Raw genomic sequence first — 19330 nt, 5'->3', positions numbered from 1 at the left:
TCATACTGTTATTAATGACACTTGTAATCTCTCTGAAGACTGAATAGAAACTTAAATTATTTTATCTCAGTAGGATGTATATTGCATGAACATATATTTTAGCCGCATTCAAAGGTCTTTTAATAGCACTGACTTTTTTTGACTTTTGGAAAATTTTTGTCAACAAGAAAGAAGATGCTTGAAAAGGAATTCAAATGCATTAAATCTCAGGAAAGGGAAAATGGCTGATGCTGTGGTGCTTGTCCTGCATAGCAGCCTGAGGTATGTTGATAGTAAAAATGAAAGAGGTAAGATTTCATCTTGAGAAGGATAGAACAGGTGAGCATTGAGGCTTAGAACAATGCTAGGGAGGTGGAAGAGAGAAGTCATTTCAAGAATCTGAGTGATGGAAGCAAGAAAAGAAGCAGTTTAGAATCTGCCATGCATGTTTAATTATTTTAATATCTGGTTTCTCTTTTATAAGTGAAGAACTTACTTTAAACTTTCAGGTTTTAGAACATGGTTTGATTTCTCCTCTAGATCATACAGCGCATAATGTAGTTTCATGTGAATCTGATATTTTTCTTTACTTGGTTTTCCTGGGGACTATAAAATTTGGAAATGTTTTCAGCAACGAGTCTAAGGGCATGAAACTCAGGGCAAGTATGAGAATTTTAGGATTAGGTGTGTCTTTTGACAAGTATATGAATAATGTATAAGTTAAGGTGGGGAAAAATAAAATTTAGAGATAGAGCAAAAGGAAATGCTCCACAAAAATCAACATCAGTCTTTGGCAGTGAGTAGGCAGTACAGTTCAAAGCTCCAGGTAAACATATATTGTCATAAGTCTCTCTCAGGACTGCATCTCTCAAAACAGAAATTCAAGCTAAACCAAAGAATTAGGTAACCAAATCCAACTGCTTGCTAAAATTTTGTTTCCTCAGAAGATATAAAAAAACAGATTATATGTCCACTTCTCAGCTTTTCCAGGTTAAACTGGCATTAATCTAAATCTATGTTAATACGATGAATTATAGATATACTTTCATGTTCTGTATGTTTGTCACATGGGCAGTAACATCTAACTGAAAGACAGGGCAGACAAAAAGGTGTAGTAACCTGTCAGTTTTTTCATTAAAAATGAACGAAAGTTTTAAATTTTTAGTTATTGGTAGAATTTATTTGGTTTAGAACACAACAATTCATATTGTTTTACTGTAGTAAGATAATTAAGTGGATTTTGGAAGTCTGTGGATTCATTGCCTTCTTGGCACATCTTTTTATGTGATCTGTCTACTGTAGATACACCTCCAATCACATAAATACATGTGACTAACACCTTGGTAACCTTGGAATGCCCACATGCTCCTAAAAACTTTGTTATGTGTCAGGCAGCTATCCTCATTATCATGTTCTTAACTCTGTAAACCACTACTTCTCACCTGGTCCTGATATATGCCTTGTTCAATTCTCCAGAGTATTTTGGGGAAGTGGAGGCATTTGATGAAAGGCATAGTGTGCCAGCTGATATATTCCTTACCTAGTGTGTGAGGAACACTGTGTTATCTTGCAACACCTCTTGTCATAAGAAATTGCGCTAGGAAAAAAAAAAGTATTTAAGGTGTACAAAACCACACAAACCACTTACATGTGTTTCCAGACGGTGTACTGCCATGATATAAGAAAAGCACAGATTGTGAAAATTTATGAAGGAATTTTTCTCCTCTCTCTCTTCTTCAACAGAGAATCTTCAGTTTTCTTAGGAGTCTGGCAAAATTAGACCCTTCTGAATACCATATACCATATATATTAATTTTAAAAAAGCCGATTTTATCAGAACTTTTTCAATTTTATGGGCATTTTTTCATTCTGAAGACACGCTTTTGTATACAGAGGTCTTTGTTTTAGATAAGGTGTTATCTCTTCTAGTCAGACAGATGTACAACTTCTTGTTAGAACTCTTCCCTTTGTGTAACTCAGCACCTATAATTCACTAAGTGTTTCACACTGAATCTTACTTTATAAATAGAATATCCTGACTTGAAAATGACCCATCAGAATCATCCAATCCATCAGCATATAAACCCATATGATAGATACCAACATCTCTTGGGTTAAATGCCTGTATATTCGAGTGATTGGTTATTGACTGGACAAGAACCAGAACTAGAGAAGTTGACTGACTTGGACTGAAAACAAGTTCATGGTGATGGGCTCAGAACACCTTTCCCTAAGTGCTGTAATACTGTATTAGCATGATGTTCAGTGTTTGACTTCAGTGTCACTCTGCAAAGGTGAAGTGCAGGGTGATGAACTGATTTCCACGGTTGATAGAGTCTGCACAATTCAAGAAAGGTAAGTCCATTTTCCAAATTTCACTCTGTATTTTCTAGTCCTCTTAGGCCAATATATATTCCATCTTTCTCAGTGACAAGGTATTGTACCACATTAAACAGAGAAAATTGAAAAAAGATAAATTACAGCAGTTGAACTTATTAAGAATTGCAATAAAAAATGCACTAAGTGAATCATGCATTATGGTTATAAGCATAAACACTGAAATTATTTACAAAAGGGGCAGACATTGCTAGCCATAAAGCTTAAGAAGGTCCTTCCTCACATCAGAGTTTTCATATCCCTTCTGAAATGCAATATTGCACTTGTTATAGTGGAAACCAAGAGCAAGTTTAAAGTATAAGGATCCTGGCCAGGGATGAGCTTTCATTAAAATAGTAAGGGAATTTCTCAGTAATCCTGAATCTTTCACTTACTGATTTTAAGTAATCCTTTGTGGTTTAATGAACCATTCTGAGCTAGAACTGTCAGGATCATGGAAAATTGACAGTGAAGCACTTATGCTAGACTGTCAGTCAATTTAGATGAAGAAATGATGCAAGAGGAATGTGAATGTCAGTTATGTGGTGAGATGGTTCCCCCTGAGTCTCGGACCAGGCAGATGACCGGTCTGGTTTCCACTGTGAAGCACAGCAACACAGGACATGGTTTTCCAGCTCAGATCCAATGTGAGGGGACAGTCTCAGTAACCTGCTCTGCAGCACAGGAGACTATTGGCTTGCTGGTTTCCCATAGCAGAGCTGTTGGCATTGCTAATTTGTAACCCCTGATTTGAGTGGCTAGGACAAATGAGACATGAAGAGAAGATATGTAAAACTCTACCACCCTAAGCAGTTTGGGGATTTATTTTCTCTCCCTCTTCTGCCTGTATTATTATGCTTTACCATTCTTGTTTCATGAAATTCTAGCGATAGAATTGGATATCCGTAGCAGATACAATAAAAGCAGATTCAGGGTAATAACATTAAATTATTTAAAAAGTTCAGTAGAGGTAGTTAGATGAAAAAAAATCTGGATTTCACTCACCACGTGAACTCTTTTTAGTTGTGTTAGTATAACTTAGTTAAAATTATTTTGGGATGTTTGGCTCAGAATTACAATATCATTGTAAAATCACCTTTTAAATTAAAATATTATTTGAATCAAACTTCAGTGTTACAAATAGGTTTATATAGTATTTCATTTCATAGTGAGAATTAGTCAGGATGGAAAAGATTTCAGTTCCATTGTGTTTCACTCAATTTATTGATATGATAGTATGTAGGCAATTTTACCATTACATATTCCCATTTTGCCTTCCCATTCCTACACTAGTACCAGGACAGAAGCTGAAGCAATATTCCTGCTCCCATATTTAAGTGCTCTCTTTTATTACTTTTGTTTGAGAGCTAATACTGCTTCTCATTTTCATACACATTTTGAAATGTCATTAAAATCTTTGCCTTATACTCCATTATCTAACTATAAAAATGCTTCTGGATTCCAATAAAATATTTGAATCCACAACTATTAATATTAATTGAATCCATAAATAAAATAAAAATTTGAACTGAGTATGGAAAGTGTTATTAGAAGTAAATACTAGGAAGTGAAGTAATGAACAGTATAGATTCATCAAAGACATACTCCCCTGCCACTTTCTACTTTGGCAGGACTTCTCAAAGGGAAGTACACTTTTCTCTCATTAGTAGCTATGAAAATTAACCAGACTTCATCCATTTTGATTGAACTACCAGTGTTAAAATGAATAAGGTTTCATTTTTATTAATTTATTTTAAAAAATTTAAATCAGCAAGAAACATTTTTGGCAAGGTGATGTCTGAGTCACTAATGTTGATTTTCGACAAAATCTTGAAAACTTTAGTGAAGAAAGTACATATCCCATATATAGAAGTTGCTGTGACAGTGTTCAGTAAGTGAAATATAAAGGCAGAATTATGTCCTATTGGATTAAACCCATTCTGATTGTCTTGCTGCTAATTTCATAGTCTGTATATTTGTATTTTGTGCTGTATGTAATTCAGTATATAAGAGAGGAAAATAGGTTTTAAAATTACATTTTTAAAGAAAAAATTCCAAATTTTTCTTTTGGGGGACGCATCACCACAACAGTCCATGGAATTTAGATGTTGCATTCTTTGGGTTTTTTAAATAATATTTTTGATTTTCATATTTTTCTTTTATGAGCTTGATATTGAAGTTCAGTTGCAGTTGCAGGCTTCAAGCAGGTTACAACTGAGATGGCAAGCCAAGCTTTTATGGCAAATTTAAAGAGAATACAGAGATGAGATTATGGTTTACTTAATTTCAGAGTTCATTATGACTGTTTCATATGGCTCTAATCACTAGCAGAAAACAAAACTGGAGGAAAGAAACTTCTATTATAGTTGAGGGTTTTTTTTACTTATGAACTTCTAAATGGTTCACCATGGTTTTAGTAAATGCAAGTTAAAATTTTATTAGAGTGCTCAAAACTCTGCACCTGAGTTATTTAAGTTTGAAATATTGCACTTAAAAGTTTTGTAGTCTATTGAAGAGAGTTCTACTAATCAGACTCCAAAATCAGACATATTTCAGGAATCACAAAGATGTCAAAGACTATTAAGTAGTGTTCTGGTATACTGTAATATATATAGTGATAATTTCTAAGATATATAAAATTTATCTTGAGTGTTGACAAATGAGGAAAGATTGTGCTATGCTTTGTTTTCTTTCCAGTTAATAATACTTTTTAAATAAATGCTCAGATCACAAGCCAAAACCTCATTATATTATTTATGAATCTGGAGTGAACTGACAACATGTAAGTTCATTACATATTTCATTAGGAAATCATTCTAGGTTAATTCTATTTAGCAGCAGCTTAATTTGGGCTCGTCAGTAAGGGATGTTAATAAAGTATTTGGCATATACGTGTGAACTTTTCCTACAAGGTAAGTATCTGTAGTCATTTTTGTCAAGTATAAAGGGCGTCTAAAGAGCATGGTTACTATATGTCAAACATATCTGAATAGATTGTAGATAGTGAATTTTATTAAACTAAATTTCTGGTGTTGCTCTGGCCCTGACATTTTCAGGTAATTTAAGTGTTACAGTTTGTCAGCATATTAATGTATTTTTGTAAATGGAAGGGAACTCAACTACATGTGAAGTCTACATTTTAATATTCTGCTAAACATAAAAGGTATCTGTTCTCAAAAATAGGAGAATAAAGGCCAATTATCTTTGATTATATATATCAATAGGTCTTATTTCTATAGATCTGTAAGATATTAGTTTTTTGTATAGATAGCATAGCAGAACAAATGCAAGAATTTGTTTGACCAAAATGTTTATAATCCAGTTATAGTTAAAAAACAAATAAGTAATAATTTTTAGATTGCTTTGGAGGAATGCATTACCTTCAAAATATGTACATATCAATGTGAGAGAAATTATTAGGCCAGCCAATAGTGAGGGGAAGGAAACTATGTTGTGAAAATATTCACTGTTACAGTGTTTGGGGAAATATGCAATTAAATGTTGATTTCCAAACCAAGTGACTAATTTCCTCTTTAGTGTGCAAAATGGACCATAGGTTGACATAGTGAATTTTCCCTTTACCTGAGTCTTGGATGAACTTAACTTGGCACAGTAGCTGTCATAAAATTGTATTGTATCTGTCCTTTGCATTTATTGATTTCTTTTGTTTTCTTTTTTGTTTGTTCATTTTTACAATCCCGAGAAAAATTACTTTTGTTGAAACACATGCATGGTATGACTGAGACAACCAAATGAGGCTCAGAGAGAAAAAAAGGATCACAGCTTTAACAAGTTGATTTATGCAGCCAATATTAAAAAATACTGTTCAATTGTTCATTTTTCAGGTGGTAATGTTACAGGTTCCAAGTAGTTTCAAGCTCAGAATCCTGTAACCATTTCTGTCTGTGTTCATAATAAATTTATAACAGATCCTGCATCCTGTTAATTTGAAAATTATTTTATTTACTATTTATAAAAGGCAAGGGGAAAAAATAACAACCATCTCTTATAAAAATTAAAATGTGAAGCTTAGTAGGGCACGACATCTTCAGATTACCTGGTGAATTTTATTACAATGATGGCAGCAAAAGCAGGCTGCTGAGTGTATATCCATCTTGGCAGTCCATCACTCTTATTTCCATGCCAGAGTGGCTGGCAAAGGAGGAAGAGAAAGAGTGCTCTGTTTTCTGTAATCCATATGAATAACCTCTGCCAGCCCTTGTGGTACATCAAATAGTATTGTTTTTTAATGTGCAAAGTTAACTTGGAGGAGAGTGTTCACATCCAGGTGTTCAATTAAGTTTTTGGTTTCTTTTAAATTCCAGGAAGCTTCATTGTAATCCTCTATGTTTGTTCCGCAGAGAAACCACCTTCCCTTTGCCACACTTGAACTTTATTGACTTTAAATGCCACCTTACTGATGGTTACAAAACTTTCCACATTGTTGCAGTGTAATAATATATTCTTTTAAAGTCTTCACTTCCTGTAAGCCTTTGCTGCTAAGGAAATAAACAATAAACTGTTAGTGAACTCTTTGAGCCCTCCCATGGGTTGGAAGGCCAGTTCATTCTGTTTATAGTGTATGGCATGGCACACTGTGTTATGTTCCAGAGTGGCTGAGCAGTGCAGAGAAAAGCAATTCTCCTTGCTTCAACTTGTGCAGCCTATCTGTCTGCTGAGAGGGACACAGCTCTTCTTTCCTTTCAATATGATTTATTTTTAACCCCATTTACACTTGTACCATCCACAACACACTATGGCAAAGTTCCACAACTTAATTTTGAGTTGTAGGAAAAGCAAACCCCTTACCTTGCCTTCATCTTCACACTGATTTATGTCATTTTGTGTCCTTTTGACTCTGTATTTTGAGAAACTGAAAACTCTTTATTCTTCTGCACACTGCTCTATTCTATCTCTCTTTGAGAGTGGGTTTTCCTAACTGAAGATTCCTGGTCTGTACAGTTACTCTGTTCAAAAACTCTCATATATATCATCATCCTTACATACCTTGTAAGGCATAAATTTGCATATTGTGACACTCTTGCATGTTGTGAAATCCTGTTCTCAGGATTTTGGTTTTCCTATCCTGAGTAGTGCAGAAAAGTCGAGCCACTTAAATACATTGAAGACCACAGACACTAATAGAGACTTGCAAAGCGAATTTCTAGAGACTCTCCATATTGAGAAACCTCACCATTTAATCACAATTTTTCTGCTTCTGTTTTAACCATTCTTCTATTTTCTTGAAGGCCTTCCTTATTATCCCAGGGAGACTGAGTTACTTTAGAATCTTTTAACACAGAAACTTGTTAAAATCCTTTGGAAATCAAAGGCTATATGCCAAGGCATCGTTTTTCACATAGTCAGTGTTCCTCCTGTGAGTTACAATTTCCCTTTTCAGAAACCCTCTCAACTATTCCCCTGTACATTACATTCATTTACATATATGTTAATTCTGTTCTTCAGTGTAATTCATATTTGCTGTCTTGAATGGAATTGGGACTTACTGATCTGTAGTTCCAGGTGTGTCCTTGCATGCCCTAGTCTTGTCCCCATTTTTAAAATCATACAAAGCAGAAACCCAAGCCTGCCCCCCTCCTCCAAAACATCCATATCTACCATTCCCATGGTATAGATGCTATTTTAAGTTATGACCACAGTAATTTTCCATATGAATCCCAGGAAAACACTGTTTGATCTTTCTACTTTTTTGCCACTGTTCACTTTTTGAGGTTTTCTTAAAAAACATTTTCTAGTAGTAATTCAATTTGAGACAGATCTCTGATGTACCCCAAGTAAAAAGGGGTTCCATCATGGGAACCTCCCAGAACAACTCTTTGTTAAATTTTCATTTGGTGAGTCATTTACATTTCCTGCTAGAGTCTTGTCTCTGTCTCTTTGAACATTCCCTTTATACTTAGCAGGTCTATCAGCCCTAAAGCCTTTCTGGCAGGCTTAATGCTCCTGTTGGGCTTTAAAAAACATTTAATGATTTCCATTATGCTTTCCTCAAATTGTTCCTCAAGATATTTTTATTTTTCTTTCTGCAACTATCTAAACCTGACTTCATTGTTAAAAATGGGTCCTTGGCAGTGCATAACAACTTACTGTTCTCTGTATTTTCAGAGCCCCTGCAGTGATTCCCATTTTTAGTAGGTCCTTAGGCATCTTTGAAACACAATTAATGGTACTAGAAATCTTTAGAGAGGGGAAGTGATAAACTTACAAATTTCAAATCTTCCCTGTTTACCATTCCCCACGAGCTGTATTCCTCCACACAAAAATGAATACCTTGATCACAATGACAACAAGTGAAAGAACTGTGTGCATTTTTTTCCTTTGTAGATTTCTGGACCTGTCTACAACTTCACTGGCTGTATAAAAGTCATAGAAATCAATAACGTCAGACCTTTCAGCTTCTCTAACGCTGTGGGAAGAAGTAATGTTGACAATTGCAGGTAAACTGCCCTCTATGCCTTTCCAAATCGTAAAAAATTGTTTGTGCTGATTTTGCTTTCTTCCTTACATTGGTGACCATTTTAGATAATTTCAGCAATGGTTAAAGAAAATAAGTTTTAAAAGACAAAAACCCCAGAGAGACACATATTATGCCTTCTTTTGTGCTTTTAAAACATTTACTTTATGGAAGATTTTATTTTTTGCAGAGTAGTTCAATTAAGCTTGACATCTTATTTAGAGTGAGCTGTCACACCCTGAATGATGAAACAGTGTACTAAGAAAGACGATCTGCAGGAAAATACAGGACTGGGAAGTGGGGAGATGTGCTGATTGTGTTTTACTTGTGACTTTGGGACTTCCATTAATCTTGTTACAAATATGGACGACTCGGTGTCACATTTACTCTACAAGAGATTGTGAAAAATGCTGGGAAGCACTGTTTCTGAATACATTAAAAAAACCCAATTGATCTCAGTTTTGCATGTTCACATTGCTGTTGGTCATGCATTGATTGAAATAAAAGACCATAGAGGGGCAGTGGTGTACATTAGGATTCTGTTCTGGAATATGATAGGTTTGAATATGGAAAAGTGGAAAGCGAAGGAAAGCAGAGGTGAATTGAATTTGTAGATAATTAAGTCTTTCAGAAGAGAATATAATTTCAGTCATAGTATGACTGAAATGTCCTAGACATGTACATGTGCTAGATTCCTGGAGGACATTATATATGGCTTTTTACATGTGACTTCTTTTCCCTAGAATTTACAGAATAGGTCAATTATGTGCTTGCTTAAACACTATCCTCAACAGCTGGTGGTAACCCACTACTTCATTAATTAAAGATCCATGAGATCTGAACTCTGCACTCACCTCTGCCATTAACCCCTTAATGAACACACATCCCACTCAAAGTTACATAAAGAGTGTAAACCCACTGTCTAATGAACTACCTGCCCCAAGTCCCAGTCATCTAAGCTTTTGCCAGTAAAACTTACTATGAACATAAAATTCAGTTTGTTATCCTTGCACAGACCTGCCACCATTTTCGTTTGGAACAGCAGTTCCATGCTATTTCCTTGTCCAAACTTGATGAAGAAATAAATCTTTGCACCCTTCAAGTTCCCCAAAGAACTTTTTTTTGGAATATGTTCTCTAAGTGTGTTTAACAAATGGTTGTGGGTCTAAATCCTGTAGAAAAAACAAAACCCTGGCCTCCATTGTGTTAAGAAAGAAACAATGTCTTCTCTCTTGTCTTTCTACACAAAGTTTCATCAGAAATTCTCTTAGTCAGAACTGTGGTGTCCTTCAAAATGAGGGCATATACTCTTGTCTGTGAAACTATGCCTCTGTGCAAAATAGAAATTCATAAGGTTGAAAGCAAGTGAGGAAGATACTTCATGTCTCACATTCAGATATTAACTTTTAACAATCATGGTGAAAAAAAATCATAAACTATATCTGCTGTCTCCTCTGGATACTAGATTAGGAAATATTTCTCCATTTTGCATATGCATTAGAGCTTTGATGTTGTAAATCATAGGCAAGAGGCAGTTCTGTTTTTTAAACTACTAGCTAAAAATAGGATAACTTAAAAATCAGGACTGTTGCCATCTTTTCTGCTTTCTTTCATTCTCCTTAAAAATACTTCCATTGATACAAGTGCTTGAGCTTTTTTACATCCTTGAGCTTTTTGACACCATTCATTTTTACAGTTTTTACTATTGAACACTTTATATAACTATTTTGTAAAGTACTAATAGCCTTCAACAAGCAAAAAAAAAAGCAATGAGAAGAACTTTGGCCAGTCTGCGTATATAACATAGAGAAGGATATAGACCTGAAAGAGGTGGCTTGTAAAAAACTAGCTTAGTTTCTTTTAAATTTTATTAGTATAGAATGCTGTGTTATCTGTTAAATTATAATCTATAGAACTATGTATCACGATTTATTGAATTTTATATTGATTCTGATACTCCCCTTCATAGTTAATTAGCATACAAATATGGCTTATATGGTATAGACATAGAAGACAATACAGACATTAAAGATTGCTTTATTTGAATCAGAACTCAGTGATTATAGCCTAGTACTGTTTCTTGCAAATACTTTTTGTGCATACGTTACTGATTAGGTGAGTAAAATGACTGCATAGATTAACTGTGGATAAAATCTTGTACATAAAAGGATGTTGGAAGAGTGCTGGGCCCTCTCAATCCTCTATGTTAAGTAACCTGTTTCTTCTACCTCCCTGCTTCTTCAGCATGCTGCAGATGAGCCTAACAGTGTCCAGCCCCATGTAGTCGAGACAGACCTGACACCATCCTGGTCCAAATCACAGCTATTCCTGTCTGGGAAAAGCTGAATTTCAACAATGGAAATCGTTGTGCTTTATTAATTTCAACACATAATTGAAATTATTCTGAATTTTCCTTGGTGGGGAGGGAAATCTATAGAAATGAACTGCTTGGAAGCCTGGCAGACAGTCTCCTTACTCATTCTGGTCCTGTGACACACGAGTTTCATAGCTGCTGACAGCTGGGAGCTAACATCATTGTCTGCTTTTCACCTTAGGTATAACCCACATTCATCTTGACATCATCAGTCCTTAAATATAGTCTGCTTCCCTAAAAGCACCTATGAAGCTCAGCTGTCATTCCCCTTTTGCAAGACAGGCTTCTGGGGAAGATGGATTTGTTTTGAGAAGGAAAGATAAAGTGATTGAAGGAAGTTGTTTAAATAAGGCAATAATGGATTATACACTTTGCAAATACAAGTAGCAAGTGATTACTAGAAAGCGTAGTGTAATTTATATTTTATTTTCAGAATTCATATGGTTCTGTAGGTGCAGTATTGCTACAGCTGGAGCTGCCTAATAGTAGCAGAGAACTCTACAGTGTGGCAGACAAATCAATCCAATTTCTTCTGCAGGAACATCCTGTATTTGTCACGAAACGGCATTGTTTCTGATTTTACTGTGGTAGTTTTTTCTTTAATTGACCTGCTTATCATCACCTATTTGTAGACTTCTTATCCTTTTGAATGCCCTTCTTTCACATATTTAGGATGCTCTAGTGGCATTCAATTATTCTGCTGGGTTTTGTCCTTGGTGCCCCAGCTTCATGGATTACTTCATTGTAATATCATTGTTGTGGACATGCTGACAGGTCTTAAAATGTATGGATTTGTGAATAAATTTTAAGCTTATGATTTTTTCATAGGATTGAAATTTACTCAAATGTGTTCTGACATCTTTCTAACTGGATCTATTTGTGTTTTAAAATACCAAAAGGATGGTCTAATATGTGCAAGGAATATAGAGAACTTTCAAAAACATATTTTAGAGATAGTTCATGAACCTTTTCAAAACTATTGAAATGACTACATCAGGACAAGATTGTACCTTTTATAGGATATTATATACTGCATATTCTTTATCTCAGAGGAACATTACTGTTTACATTACTGTTTAAAAAATGCTCAAAATTAAGAAATGCAAAAAATTGCACCATAACATTATTTTCACTGACATACATATCTGACTATCTAGTGTCTAAAATGCTGTATTATGCCAAGAATGCTTTCTCTTTTTTCCTTTAAAATTCGTATCTTCGAATGCAAATATTATACACCACAAGGAAGAGAAAATTATTTTAACTTGGTAGAACTGAATTTGAGATGGGGGCAACATGGAAATTACCTTTCATGTAATTTTGGGAGCAGGTGTTAAATTCTGTGTAAATTCAAGAAGATGATTGATACAGGCAGAATCAGGCAATTGGATACAATCAAAGAAGAAAAACTTGCGATAATTCTTATCATTCTGAAAAATGCAAGATTCCTGTGCATGCTCAGAAGCACCTGGCCCAGATCCTTCTGCTATTCACATGCATCATTGTTTAAGCACAGAGTTCATAGGTAAACTATTAGATGATACCACAAGGACAGAGAGCAGGTAGGACAGACATACTGCACTGAGGTCTCATCACACCTTCCTGCTGTTAAATGTAACCAAGGTGAAACAGGAAATGGTAGAACAATGGTATGGGAAGGAGGAGTTTGACTCTCTGAGAGCAGACTGGCAACCATAAAGTACTCTGAGCTTTGCAGTTTTGGCTTTCAAGAGAGGTTATAATGGAAATGGATTAATTAGTAAAGGTAAGCCTCCAACAGATAGTTTTCTAGAATTATACTAGTCTATATAGTTATGTAAATCTTGTCAAAGTTTATTTTATGATTCTCTTTAAATTATACCTGTGTCAGAGTTATGAATATATAGGCAATTTTGAAAGAGATTATATAATGACCAATAGTAGTAGTAAAAGGACAATTGAAAATGATGGATCTCTGATAACATTTTTTAAGAAATTAAATCTCTTATTTTTTTTTTTTCTTCTTCTGAAGGAGAACACTTGCGATGTGTTAATGCAACATAAAGCTTCTTCAAGTGTTTCAGAAAATGTTACTGGAATAGATTTGCAGGATAAATGACTATCACTTCCAGATAGAGTGCAGATAACAGATATAAATGAAGCTTTGAGTCCCAGTATTAAAAGCTGGTGTTTACTGCAGTTCATTTCTGTTTTAGTGTCTGAGAGCTATGACTGCTATATATTGCTGTAAGAGTTTACTGTAACAGTTTACTGCATGTACTAAATTCAAGGGTTCCAAACACATACACACAGACAGAAAATATATACATATACATACACATGTAGATATATACCTGTACCTATCCAAGCCCTGTTTTTCCTAAAAAAAAATTAAAGAATCCAATCTATCCTATCTATGAAACAGAAAAGTACTGTTTACTGTTTTCCTAAGAGAAGTCTTACTGATGGATGCAAGTGCACAACAGTGAACTGGACTCTCAGAGAGGAGCTAATAAGCTAAGTTCTTCTAATTAATGCCCATTGGACAGAATTGTGGTAGATTTTTTTAAGTGTTTTGCATTCTTAATAATTTATCTTGATATGTGTTTCCGGGCTGAAGCTGAGCTTTATTTCAGCAAAAACTCTGATTGCTATTTGCATTTTGGAAAGAGGCTCTTGAAAGTGCATTACCCAAGTTCCATTCCATCAAGAGGACTGATGGGTTTCCTAATACATGGCAATTTTCTCAGGAGCTATGCAATACACTTTGGAGAGCTCTACATGTTTTCAGTAAGCCCTCAGTTCCACTTTCCCTTCACTTATGCACTCATGCACTCTCCAACAAGCTCCAAATCCCCTTCCTCATGTGTGAATACTCCCTTTTCCATTCTGTAGTTTTCTGTGGTATTTTCACAAAAATCTCCACCGACCACAACACCTTTGTAAAGTCAGTCTCCTGTGCAATTCCCCAGCATTTTTTCCACTGTGGAACTTCTTTTTTTTGGTAATTAAAATACAGTAATTATAAAACATCAAAACTCAGAGCATCTGACACCAGGCACATTTGACTTCCATGTTTGCAATGCACTGCATACTTTAAAAAGGGGAAAGTTCATCTGCTGGAAGTTATTTTTCAGTCAGTTGTGAAAATCCTTCTCTCACCATTCCACTTTCCAAGGAAAGTGTTTATGATGGTGCATACTGTATGTTAGAGCTCATCCTAAGAGTCCATAGAAAACTCAGTTTGGCTTGAAGAGTTTCTTCATATGAATGCACCTGAAATGAAAAACCTTAACATCAATCAAACATACAGGCTGGCTCAAAATCAAAAGAGAAATCATAGTTTCAAGCTTAAGCTCTTCTGTCTACTTACATCTTAGTTTATTAATAAATGCAAGATTCTATAAAAAAATTGATCTTCTGTTATATGTGAGGGACTACCAGTTAAATTCTCACATCCCAACACATCTATTGTTACATTACCTGCATTTGTATTTTCTCCTTAACAGTTTAAAGTTATGCGCTCAATTCTGAAACACACACACACAAAAAAAAGACAAAAATTATATACCGTGCCCATCAACATTATAGAAGTAAATGATTAAATGAAAAATACTGACACTACTTAGTTTTATTTATTCAACAGGTTTTATGAGTTTTCTCTGGTTAACAGGGAGATTAGACTATATATTTCTGAAATAAAGAACTGAAGATAAAGTTTCAGAAATAGAATTCATTTGTATTCACCACATGCATGATGCTTGATATTATGTTAATATTTCTATAAAATTCTAACATAGTGATAACAAGATTTTTTTCTTCTTTATACATTAATTTTGTTACTTTTTTCCTCTCTGATCTATTGATTTTTTTGGCTGATAACTTTTCTGTCTGTTTGCCTCCTACTCCTTTTCCAGGGCCTGGGTTGCTTTCATATGCTTTCATCCCTTTACTTCCCCTTCTTGATTTCCCTCATCTTTTGCATTTATTTGCAATATTTTCTTTTCCTTTGTGAGTTTTGCGGTCCTGTACAATTCCCTTTCTATTCTCTGTGTGTACATGAATTCTATTCTTCTGTTACCTTTTTCTCCCTCTTCTGGAATTTCTGTTCAGATAATGACTTTTCAGTGATAGACTTCAGTGTTAAAAAAAAAAACCAAAAAAAAGGAAAAAAGGAAGAAAGAAAGAATTGACAGATGTAATCTTCCCTGCTGTTATAAATCCTCAAAATCAGTGTAAAATATTATACAAGCCCATTATCTTAATCTTTTGAAGTATCCTGGGGCAATTTTTTCTGGATATTAGATAAATCCATGTGTTAAATATATGCAGGTGAGATAATGTGTGTTTCTAAATATTACATTTCTCTGCTTGTTTCTGGAAAAGATTGTCTCTCATCAGCATACCACGAAACTATTATTAATCTTCTTTAGGAAATCTCTGTACTTCTAGATTAATAATAGTACTTGGTGATGTTTATCTTGACCTTAATTATCCCTCTGTAATTTAGGCATATGCATTATACCAAAAGAAAATTGGTTCTTAATTCTGTCAACAGAATTCAGTGGCAGTTACTCTCCATTAGTGTGTGTCTGTAATGAACAATTGAAATGAGATTGTGATTTCTGCTGAAATTGCCAGGTACTTGCATGGAAACTAATAAGACAAGTATTAAAGGATAACATGCATTTTTTTTCCTTTCATTTTTATCAAGGAGGCTTTTGCAAATATATATGTCAATGTATGCATACGATGCCTGAGACTGTGTTACTGAAAATAAATAATACCTCAGTTAAATATTTTGGAAAACTCTGACACAGCTGTGGAAAAAGGAAATATTTTTGTGAATAAGACATGTTTTGTTTTTTTTTTAAATGAAATTTTCTTTCTACTACTGCTCATGTGTACTTCATTATTTTATAAGGTATTTATTTAATGTACTAACAAAAAGGCTCCACTGATGGAGTGCTTTTGCACTCCAGTCACACCTTTGTATCTATTTTTGCTCATTTCTATAATATTTACTGTCTCCAGTTACTGGTGATTCTTACTCTGGACTACTAAATTTACTAATGGAATTTATAAAACTTCTTTCACCTTGAATGCTAAACCATTGCATATAAACTGATCCCTTCATGTGTCACAGAATCACAGATTCACAGAAACATAGGTTGGGTGAGGCTGGAAGGGACCACAGTGAGACACTTTTAGCAGATCACTCATAATGTAGAACCAAATTTGTTCACAGTAATCCGGCTCTGGGGTGCCCAACACAAGAACTACATGGACCCATTTGAACAAATCCAGAGGAGGCCACTAAGTTGATGAGAAGGCTGGAGCACCTCTCCTATGAGGACAGGTTGAAAGAGTTGAGACTGTTCAGCCTGGAGAAGGGAGGACTCTGTGAAGAGCTTACTGGACCCTCCAGTACTTGAAGGGTGTTCCAAGAAGGCTGTGGAAAGACTTTTATTAGGCCATGTAGTAATAAGAGGGATTGGCTGCAAAATGAAGATTTAGATTAGGTGTTAAGAAAAAATTCCTTTCTGTGAGAATGGTGAGGCACTAGAACAGATTTCCCAGAGAAGCTGTGGATGCCCCAACTCTAGAACTTTTCAAGACCAGGTTTAATCTGACCCTGTGCCAGCAGGTCTAGTGGGAGGGCCTGGCCAGTGACAGTGGAGAATTGGAACTAATTGATCTTTAAGATCCCTTCCAACACACATCCTTCTATGACTCAAAGTACTTTAGGAGGGAAAAATATGTGTTAAAGACTTTTGTTACAGCAACAGTCTCTATCTGTTATGGGCTCTTTACACTGAGTGGTAGATTCAAAGCCCCAAAAACTGTGCTTGGTGTATAAAAATGCTGTATCCATCCAAAGCACATTCACAAATCATGGAAGTGAGAGAGATTTCCTGTCAGATGTCTGTTTTTAGGTCATCACAAGTTCTCATGTATGAGGTAAGAGAGTTAAGGATGCGACAGAGCTCAGTGGACCAGCATGGGGAAATTTACAGTCCAAAGGACAGCACAGTGAATCCTCCATACCTGGAGCTTACTCTCTGTCAGAATTATAAGGCTGCTGAGATATTTTAAAAGCCTTATGGCAACCTTTCAGCCTTTCTTACCTGTGGATTATGTGGTTATTTAAGGTTGGAATGGTATAGGATTTCAGCTGTTATTTTTAGCTGCAGTAAAGGAGAATGCTTTACATCAAGGATCATAGTTCCAGAAACACTACAAGGTGCCAAAACATTTGGGTTCTTCTAAGTTATTAACAGTGTTCATTTCCTTTTGCCAAATTGCTTTGAATATCTATACTTGACTGGAAATTCTGTCAAGAATGTCAAAAAAATCACTGTGCTTGAACATTATTACCTTTTGAAATGTAAAAGCATAGTGAATCGTAAGAAAATATACTTAAAAGATTTATTATCTTTAAATACATTTTATATATTTTTTCATTAATTAATGTAACTTTTTAATTTTAGATTTCAGCACAGCTTCCCCCAAACAAATTACTATTAATGTGAAAATATAAGGTATTTCCAAGAATTAAAACAAAAAGGTTGAGGACATACCAACTTTTCTGTAAAACTTGCACATATTCACAGAATAGAAGCTAAATTTAAGGCCACTTTTCAAAGTTCTTAAAATTTTACTGCATATGTTTTTCACAGTATTAATAATAGCATGCATCACAGCCATTTAAATAATCTTTGAAAACTTTACCTTAATTCTTAAGAAAAGTTATCTTAGTGACACAAGACATCAAATGCTAGGGTTCAGTAGCTTCCTGAAATAATTACTTGGGCTTCTAGCCAGACAGGTATGTGAATAATAAAATCCTTTCCCTCTACTTTCTTAGAATAGAAAAAATAATCTCAGTTCTTTTCTGTCCATCTAAACCTTGGTTTTTAAGAGGTTGTATGTATGGTGTGACAAAATTTTGCTTTAAGAATATTTCCATATTTATCTAGTCTTACATCTATTATGAGCAGTGGTTAAGAAAAGATAAGTATATAAGATGGTGAATTGTCTAAAAACAATCAAATGGAAAAATAAATTATCTTGCATTCTTTCTCTAATGAACTACAGTCACACTTAACTTTAGTGCTAGCATTTGCTGTCATTCCAATTACAGAAACCTGGAGACGGAGAAGTGTTTTGTTATATAGTCAGAAATAATTAAACTTTGGAGCAGGTTTCCATGACTTCCAAGTTACGGGAAGAAAGTGCCTCATAATGGAGCTGTAGTTGCTTCTGGTATTATACCACCCTGCATTGTGGAGAGGAATATTAGAAAGAATCAGTGAGAATGAAAGTCACACTGAAAGAAATAATTTGCCTACTGCAAACTTCAATTGGTATAATACTTTCTCTTTGACTTTTAAATTTTATACAGAAGTAATAAGAAATCTTCCGAGTTGCCTTCTAGTGCTAACAGCCAGAATGACAAGAGAAAAGTTTGGAAGCTCAGTTTTATTCTGCTGGTATTCATTCCATGTCCTTCTCTGTGTTGGTGAATAGACCATGGACTTTGTGATTTACAAAGTACTTGTGGTTTGGTAAAAATCTCATTTAACAAAGCTAAAAGTGAAAAAATCATCATCATGAAACCTTGTGTGATTTTATAGAAAAAAATCCATCACAAATGATATTCTTCTATTTTGTATGTTTTCCATTATTAAAGACTGTTCACACTTCTTTTTGGCAGATCACTTTTTATAACAATGGGTTGTTTCAAATCTAAAAATCATCAGGAATCAAAATTTTCAAAACAGCTGTTTTTTTAAAGATGTCCTTTATTTTCTTGAAATCAAAAATATATTCTTTACAATGTTATGTATTGTGAACCTATAAATCAAAATTTGATATATTAATATGCAATTAACTTAATAAAAGGTATTTAAATTATAATAAAGCTCATCTAAAATCGCTCAAACATTGCAGATTTAGTTGAAAAGCCTGAAAAAAGGCAATATTAGTAACTTTTTTGAAATTAATTTTATACAAAGCTTCATATTGGAATTACTGTAAACAGGCCAAACCGCAAAGGGAGAGCGATGTCCTGAAGAGTTACTTTTAGTTAATTAGACAAGCAACTCAATGTAAGCTTCTGAAGCAAAATGATAAATATGATTTCT

At 34.6% G+C, this 19330-nt stretch overlaps 1 protein-coding gene across 1 annotated transcript in view; it reads left to right on the top strand.

The window, feature by feature from the left end:
- Window positions 1-19330, top strand: part of EYS (eyes shut homolog) — a 625315-nt gene that overhangs the window by 398271 nt on the left and 207714 nt on the right. The window contains exon 25 of the mRNA XM_058836459.1: window positions 8701-8813. Within this exon, the coding sequence (XP_058692442.1) occupies window positions 8701-8813 (113 nt within the window). The remainder of the gene's footprint in view (window positions 1-8700; window positions 8814-19330) is intronic.

The sequence above is a fragment of the Poecile atricapillus genome, chromosome 3 (assembly GCF_030490865.1).
Source record: "Poecile atricapillus isolate bPoeAtr1 chromosome 3, bPoeAtr1.hap1, whole genome shotgun sequence".
NCBI lineage: Eukaryota > Metazoa > Chordata > Aves > Passeriformes > Paridae > Poecile > Poecile atricapillus.
Note: the sequence above shows the minus strand (reverse complement) of the source record. Positions and strands in the feature narration are given on the sequence as shown.